General features: G+C 43.6%; 1 protein-coding gene across 1 annotated transcript; it reads left to right on the top strand.

Annotated features, from left to right (window-relative positions):
- The first annotated feature begins 7175 nt into the window (after window positions 1-7175).
- Window positions 7176-7943, top strand: LOC147464957 (uncharacterized). Its single transcript, XM_086525331.1, has one exon. It carries the CDS (start codon window positions 7176-7178, stop codon window positions 7941-7943), a length of 768 nt encoding a protein of 255 aa, XP_086381457.1.
- Window positions 7944-8918: the final 975 nt, after the last annotated feature.

The following is an 8918-nucleotide window of genomic DNA, read 5'->3' as shown; positions in this document are numbered from 1 at the left end:
GGACAGAACATGTGGAAGATATCCAAGGGTTCGATGACAGTAGCACAAGGAGTAAAGTCTGGAGGACTTTACATGATTCATGTAACCATGTGGAAGATATCCAAGGGTTCGATGACAGTAGCACAAGGAGTAAAGTCTGGAGTATATGCCTCACAGCCGAAGACTCTGAGATGCTTGTATGAGGGCACCTTGCGTGACCATACCATCTCTGGCACTGAATCCTTCTGCAAAACCTTGCTAGAAGATCTATTTACAAGATGAACAGCTGTTGATACAACTTCAGCCCAAAACCCATTTGGCAGTTGTGCATTAGACAACATACTTCTGACCTTCTCTTGTATGGTCCTATTCATCCTCTCAGCAACACCATTTTGAGGAGGATTGTAAGGAGCAGTAAGTTCACGTTTTATACCTTTTGACTCACAAAAGTCCTGAAAGGCCTTTGAAACATACTCTCCACCATTGTCAGTGTGTAAGCATTTAAGCTTCTTGCCACTCTGATTCTCCACAAGTGTCACAAACGTTTTGAAAACACTAAACCCTTCATCCTTGTGCTTGAGAAAGTAAACCCATACTGTCCTCGAGTAATCATCTATGAATGTCATAAAGTAAGAAGCTCCCCCTAGAGATAGGTTAGGCATAGGTTCACACAAATCAATATGAACAAGTGCCAACTGTGTATCTCTTCTACTGCTTCTATGCGTATGTGGCTGCTGTGTTTGCCTACCATACAGACAATGTTCACAGAATTCAAAATCATTAAATGAAAAGCTAGGCAAATTACCAGAACGAGACAAGATTTCCATTCCCTTCTTGGACATATGTCCTAACCGGCTATGCCACAAAGAAACGTTCAGCTGCTCGGTTACATTGATTACATTTTTAGAGACATTTGATACATAAATCATGTAAAGTCCTCCAGACTTTACTCCATGTACTACTGTCATGGAACCCTTGGATATCTTCCACATGTTCTGTCCAAAAGTGGTGACGTAGCCAGCATCATCAAGTAAACCTGTGCTGATCAAGCTCTTTGTAATTGCAGGAACATGTCTCACATTTTTCAGCGTGAAAGAAGAGCCATTTTGAAACTTCAATTGAACATCTCCAACACCTAAGATCTCACATGTCTGCCCATTGCCTAGCCGAACATGATCTTTAGTGGTCACATAAGAGGTAAACCACTCCTTGTTTGGAGACACATGAAGTGATGCCCCTGAGTCTATAATCCAGTCACTTAGTGCATTTCCATCAGATGCTGTAAGAAGAGCTGAGTCCATTGTATTCTTCAAGAAGTAGATGTCTCCTGACACTAGACTATCATCCTCTGCAACAGTGTTTATCACATTTATTTATTGAATCTTCACTAAGGACTTGTTCTTCTCACCATGGTCTTCAGCTTCCTCTTTGCCTTTTTCTGCTTTTCATTCTCTGCAGTCTCTTTTCATGTGACCCTTCTTGCCACAATGGTAGCATTCTATGTCACTCTTGCCTTTAGCACTGCGGGACTTGCTACGAGACTGATTCCTCTTTCCACCTTTGTACTTTCCTTTGGTCCTTCCCCTGACAACTAAGGCTGTTCCTTTGCCTTTGTCCATTGTCTTTCTGTTGGTTTCTTCAGTAAGCAGACTTTGTTTTTTCATTGGGAGAGTCTCCCCATCATGCTTGTTGTAGCCCTCTCTTGCAGAGGAGGTTGTAGCCCTATGGGCAGTTTTCATTAACTAATAGAAGGATCTTTTTCTCGGAAAAAAAAAAAACTGGGTTCCTCGCAACTGCCAATGCGCTCTGACTGTCAGTGTAGATAGTGTTGGCAGTGTCCTGTCCAACACCCAAATCATCCATAGGGCGTCTGAGCGATACACACTCAACCATAGTTGTGAAGACTGCCCTGTACTCAGCCTCACAACTCGAAGTGGCCACAGTAGGTTGCTTCTTGCTCAACCATGATATACATGAACTGCCAAGCATGAATCAAAACCACTTGTGGACACTCGCGTGTCAAAACAACAAGGCCAATCTCGGTCCGAAAAAGCATGTAAGTCTGGCGGCAATGATCCCCCCCGGGGATAAAACAAGCCAAGATGTAAAGTGCCACTAAGGTAGCGGAAAATCCTCTTGACAGCCTGCCAATGCTTAGACCCTGGGCTATGCATAAATCTGCTTACCTGTGAGACTGCAAACTGAATATCCGGCCTCATGTTGCATACATAAATGAGGCAGCCAACAGCAATTTGATAAAGAGTGACATCAGCAGGATCGCCAGCATCATGTAGACTCAACTTCAAACCTGTTTCCATGGGAGTGGCAATAGGTTTGCAATCCTCAAGTCCAAACTTACATAGCAATGTCTCTATGTAACTTTTCTGACACAAGGCAATACCACCATCACACTGCTTAAATTGTATACCCAAGTAATGATGCAACAGCCCCAAATCTTTCATCTTGAAAGTAGCATTCAAATCAGCCTTAAATTCAGCAATATGTCTCTCATTTGGTCCAGTGATCAGCAAATCATCGACATAAAGAACCACAATGAGAAGTACATCACCCTCACGCTTTACATACAATGTGCTTCCTGTTGGACTGTTACGAAAGCCTCGTTTGACCAAATGACTATCAGCTTTCTCATACCAAGCACGAGGAGATTGCTTCAACCCATACAAAGCATTCTTACATCTGCACACTTTATCTTCTTGTCCTTTTATGACAAAACCACGAGGCTGCGTTACATAAACTTCCTCAAATATGTCACCATTCAAGAAAGCAATAACAATGTCTGATTGATGTACATCTCAACCAAAATGAGCTGCCAATGCACATAGAAAACGCACAGTAGTCATACGACACGTGGGAGCAAAAGTCTCTTCATAATCTATGCCTTTTTGCTGTGCATAACCCTTTGCAACAAGTCGAGCCTTATGGCAATCAATCTCACCATCCGGCTTGCGTTTCAACTTGTAAACCCACTTTGTATCAATGGCCTTCTTGCCAGGAGGCAAATCACATAAACTCCATGTGTCATTTCCTATAAGTGCGTCATATTCTGATTGCATGGAAGCCATCCAATTTTCTGAATTATGTGCTTCATCAAAAGACAGAGGCTCCTCAACATCATGTAAACTAGACACAGCCTAAGCATAACAATATGATGCATAAGATGCATGGCGAGAGCCTAAACGAGTACGACAAGACAAAGGTGCATCCAATTTATTGTCACGCAAAGTGTGCATCAACCATTTTGGCATACCTCTAGCCTAGTCATTTTCAGCCCTTTCCTCATCAAGTACATCATGTACATCTGCATCAGTAATAGGCTGATCTATAACATTTTTAGAAACCCCCATAGGCTGTACATTTGCCTCATTGGAACTTACATTCGTGTTTCCTCCACTGAAAAGAGGCAACAAAGTGTCATAAATGTCCTGTGAGCTTACATTACTGTCTCTAGTACATGACAGCAAGGGCTGAACAGAATCTTCCACATACACTGTATCCCATGAAACCAGAATTCGTTTTATTTGCGGATGATACAACCTGTAACCTTTGCTTTCAGCACCATAACCAACAAAAATACATTTGACAGCCTTATCATCCAATTTTCTGCGCTATGTTTGTGGCACCAAAGCATATGCCAAACAGCCAAAAACACGCATGTGCTCAATAGAAGGCTTTCTATCATGCCATGCTTCATATGGAGTAATAGACTGCAAAGCTTTTGTAGGACACCTGTTTAGTACACAAGTGGCACACATGATGGCCTCAAGCCAAAAAGAATGCAGCAAAGCTTGACTTTTGACCATACATCGTGCCATTTTCGTAAGTGACCTGTTTTTTCTCTCAGCAACACCATTTTGCTGAGGTGTATAAGGCACTGTACATTGGTGTTTTATCGCACGACTAGCCAGAAATGCATTGAATTCATGAGACATATACTACCCCCCTCGATCGGAACGGAGGGTGCCCATAGTACATTTCGAGACATTTTCAACCATAGCCAGAAATTGTTTGAAGTACATTAAAACTTCGGACTTCGCTTTAAGCAGAAATACCCATGCATGCCTGGAGTAATCATCAATGAAAGTCACGAAGTAAAGGTAATTGCCCAAGGACGGAGTTTCCATGGGCCCACAAACATCACTATACACAAGCTGCAACCTTGCATGTGGTCCGAACTGAACCATCCTTTGGAAACTTAGAACGCTGCATCTTACCCAAAATACTGCCTTCACAAACATGTTTGACAGTTGCTTCAAGAGGCGGCAAAGAAGCAACCATATGAGATTTGTGCAAACGCAGCAAACTGGAAAAATTCAGATGACCAAAACGTGCATGCCAAAGTTTTGCATCTGAAATAGCCCTTGAATCTGCAACAGCATTTGCAAAATTTTGTCCACACTTGTCATACAAAGTGATCTTATATAGCCCACGGTACAAAAGACCAGATGCAACAATTTCATCACCAAAACTGAGATCATGAACTGTACATCTGTCATCCACAAATTTGACTACAAGTCCAAGTCTAGCAAGTGCGGATACAGACGAGATTCTTCTTGATCCCAGGTACATAAAGTGCATCAACAAGTGTGAAGGAACTGCCATTTGCAGCAGTAAGCACAATCTTTCCAACTCCCTGAACCGGATAAGAGGCATTGTTGGCACAAGTGACTGAATTCCCATGAGGGACAGACTCGAGAGGTGAACAATTCACGATGTGAGGTAATGTGCTTTGTAGCACCACTATCGAAATACCACACATGTGAATCTGCAGCAACTAACAAGCATGCATCATGGATAGCAGGATTGTAAGTGCACTCTGCGCTAAAAGCCCATTCTGTATCAACATCAGCAACACAATCTTCTTTCACAGAAGACTCAACAATGGCTGCATTTGTAGTGAAACCAACATTTGCAGTGGAACCACCCTCTTTCTTCTTAGCCTCTTTGGCCTTCAACTTAGGACACGACTTGGTGATGATTAGCTTTACAATAGTGGCAATGCATTTTCTTTTTGCCCTTATCACCAGAACTTCCAGACGAATTGCTGCCAGCAGAAGTATTAGGAACAAAAGTTTTGCCACTCGCAGTAGAACCATAGGAAGTGGCTGCATTGCTGTTTACCACCCTTTCTTTGAGAAGCAATAAAAGCCTGTTCAACTACATGCTATTTAGTCCTATTTTTCTGGAAAGTGACTCTTGCAACAGCAATGTGCATAATGCATCAAACTTGACAACTTCTGGATTTCCTTGGGTCATAAGTCTCCAAGTACTAGCAAAAGTTTGGTAAGAATCTGGTAAGGCATCAAGAACAGTCTACACAAGGGAACTATCTGAAATGACTTCACCTACATAAATAAGTTGCTCATTGATATCCTTGACACCAGCAAGAAAAGTGTCCATATCATTTTCCTCATGCATTATCTTCGACTCAGCTCTTTACGCAGCAAAGCAATTTTAGCCTCATTGCAGCTTGCATAAAGACCTGCTAGAATATCCCAAGCCTGTTTTGCAGATTTTGCTGAACGGATGTGAGGAACAATTGTGCGCTTCACAGACAACACAATCAATGCATGAGCCTGCGCGTCCTTTACATCCCAACGAGCTTGTTCTGCTGTAGGCAAAACAACTCTAATAGCAGCAATCCTTGCCGCAAGACCTACAACATCCTCAACATCGCCTACATCCTCAGAACCAGGACGTACATCAATGTCCTGCACAATATTCCAGACGCCCTTTGACACAAGAACGTGTTGCATCATATAAGCCCACATAGGGTAATTGTCCCCATCCAACCTATCCTCAGCAGCAAACATCTTGAAGACATCTGTGTTGTTGTCAGTCATGGTAAATGCTGCACCTGATGTGAAAACTACCTGAAAATAGGAGAAACGGAGCGGGAACAACACGTGCTTTATAGCACAAACCGTAGAAGACTGTAAGGCACCTATTATGCAGAAATCGGCACCGACAGAAATTCTGCACAAAATGGCGAAATTGCATGTGCAGACCTGCCTGTAGTGGAAACGGAGGCCAAAATAAGCCCGAATCAGAAATCTGAGCAGACTTAGCTCTTGGATCACTAGCGAAATATTTGTCGACCTGCGAACGCTCGCAAAACCTCGCTGTAATCAGAGAAAGTGAGCAGGCGTGTGCTAGAGCAGCTAGCGACTAAGCCTGGGAGAACGTAACCTGCTCTGATACCAATTGTTGGAATTATGGTTGCAGAGAAACGCACACAGCTTGGAGAAGACGAAGAAAGCTCAAGGCACACAATAGAGAGAGTGTTACTTAGTGTGCAATAAAAAGATAAATAGCCCTAGAGTGATGGGCGTATATACAATGCTCGGGGGAAAAAACCTCCTAAAGAGGGAAAAAATGCCCCGGCGGACACACATCACTACCACATGTATATGGTAACAAAAAGGATCGGATTTCCCGATAAAAGAGAAATCGGCCGCGCTTTGATACCACTGAAACAAACTTGGACACTCCAAGTCGAGAATCTGCAACGACACCACAAGAATTCACTTCAAACAGTTCACAGTTCACAATTGATTCGACACTGGCCCGGCGGAGTTCCGTGCTTAGAGATATTGGCCCCAAAGAATGGCGCCCCTTTCTGTATTTCTTTTTATATTAATCTGTGTTCAAACTTCAAAGTACAAGTGAGTAGGCAAGCGCTCACTCTCAGACTCTGCGTCCAGATGCACTGAGAAGTGAGCCCAAACTACGAATAGATATGTTTACAAGGGATGCTAAAAGCAGAGCCCAGAAGCTTCCAAAAATCAAAAGCAGGTTCTCCACTCTCAAGCTCTCTTGAGCCAAAAATAAAGCAAAAGAGCCTCTCTCTCTCTCTCTCTCTCTCTCTCTCTCTCTCTCTCTCTCTCTCTCTCTCTCTCTCTCTCTCTCTCTCCAGATCACGGCACAGCAGCAGGTCGCGGCTGAGGAACAGCAACAGGTCGCGGCTGCTGGTCTCAACGGGGCGGGGGGGGGACGCTCACGCGACACAGCAAGGGCAGCCTTGACTTTCTGATCTTCTCTCCCTTGTGCGACACAGGGCAGCCGCAAACCGTTTAGCGCCTTGAGGTAAGGGAGTAGCCCCCCAAGGGGGTTGAGGGGGGGATCCCCCCTTTGGCGGGTAGCTCTCTAACACCCCCCTCTACATACACACCCGCACCATGACAGGGAAGCAGAAGAAGACTTTTGCTGACACCCTGACACAACCAGATCGCATCCCTCCACCAATCATAAAACCAACCGGATGGGAATCTTACCTGCTACAAGAAATGAAGAAACTTCAAAATGAACTCAGTCTTATCAAACAAGAGCTACAGAAGAAAGAGGAACACATAGCAGACCTTCAAACAAAAGTACAAGAATTGACAACAAAGCAAACAGCAATGGAAGAATTCCCACCAAAGGTTGAAGAAGACCAATCTACAGCTAAGGTAACTCCACAAAGCTTTTCTGATGAAGTTTTGTCTGTTATTAAAGAAAAAGGGAGAGTACAGAGCATAGAAAGACATATTCGAATTGGAGGTCTTCCCGATGGGTGGGACACGCAAAGGCATGAAGATGAACAAGATGAATCTGAATATACTGTAGAGACAGATACACTGACTAAACGATTGTCTCGGGTGGTGCCCTTCATCGATTTGGGAGAGCCAATGCATGTGGAAGTCAAAGGGAAACAGGCAAACGTTTTCTACTATGATATGAAAGAAAAGATAGCAGTCATGAAGCAGACAAGGTCATTAAAAGGTACATCCGTTTGGATATCAGATAAGCTGACACCTACCCAACTAAAGAACAGATCAGCAGAACTAGAAAAAGTAAGAGAAGCAAGGAAAAAGGGGAAGTGGGCAGTCTATAGAGGAGGAAGAGCCATCATTAGAGACTTTGTCAACAAATCATCACCTCAAGAACAGGAGACTAAAGAAACCTGATTGCACATCTTTCTTTTCTTTATATGTAGAAAGCATGGGTAATACATGTTGTAATGGTAAGCTCATGACCATGGAGCTCTGAGCTACTGACGTAGTTTTATTTTATTTTCATTTTTCTATGATGGAAGACAATGTAACCAAAGATGTATTGTGATCTGTCCTATAGGTCAGCTTTGGCCTCAACAAGACGTTAATATCTCTCTCTCTCTCTCTCTCTCTCTCTCTCTCTCTCTCTCTCTCTCTCTCTCTCTCTCTCTCTCTCTCTCTCTCTCTCTCTCTCTCTCTCTCGTAGCCTGAAAAGCAAAACTACCGCAAACTACCCACGCAAAAAGCTGTACGAAATTCCGTGGGATGCGCGCAAAAAGCGAGCTCTGTTCATACGGAGACTGCTACGTCAGCAATCTCGGGGGATCGTTTCCACGGGCTGCCGTACAACCAGCCACGTCAGCATTCTGCCAGACTTTTTGGGACTGCCCATGACCAAGGGAGGGTGTGTAAGTACGGTTGCATCCCTAGTATGCCACGTCACCTGTTTGTGACATATATGAGAAAGAGCTTTTGGCGGTTATCCATGCTCTTATTCAGTGGCGACATTACCTACTCGGAGCCGATTTTACGGTCTTCACAGATCACCAGACTTTACGCTACTTCTTGTCACAGAAGCAGCTATCGAAAAAGCAAATGCAGTGGGCGAACATCTTGTCACAGTTTCACTTCTAGATTGTCCATGTACAGGGACAAAAGAATTTGGTGGCAGATGCTTTGTCCCGGAAGCCATTGGTTCTGGCTATTTCTGCGATACACCATAGAAGCTTCGAGGATATGGTCGATCAGAATGCCACAGATATATTCAGTCGAATACATAATGGGGAGGTAGTAGCGAGATATTCCATTCGGGATGGCTACTTGATAAAGAAAACGATGTTGTGCGTTACACAGCCATTGAGGGAAAAGGTTTTAACCGAATACCACTGT

This window comes from Adiantum capillus-veneris, chromosome 1, assembly GCF_014529385.1.
Source record: "Adiantum capillus-veneris isolate H3 chromosome 1, ASM1452938v2, whole genome shotgun sequence".
NCBI classification, from domain to species: Eukaryota; Viridiplantae; Streptophyta; class Polypodiopsida; order Polypodiales; family Pteridaceae; genus Adiantum; species Adiantum capillus-veneris.
The sequence above is the reverse complement of the archived record's forward strand: the minus strand, read 5'-3'. Positions and strand labels throughout refer to the sequence as shown.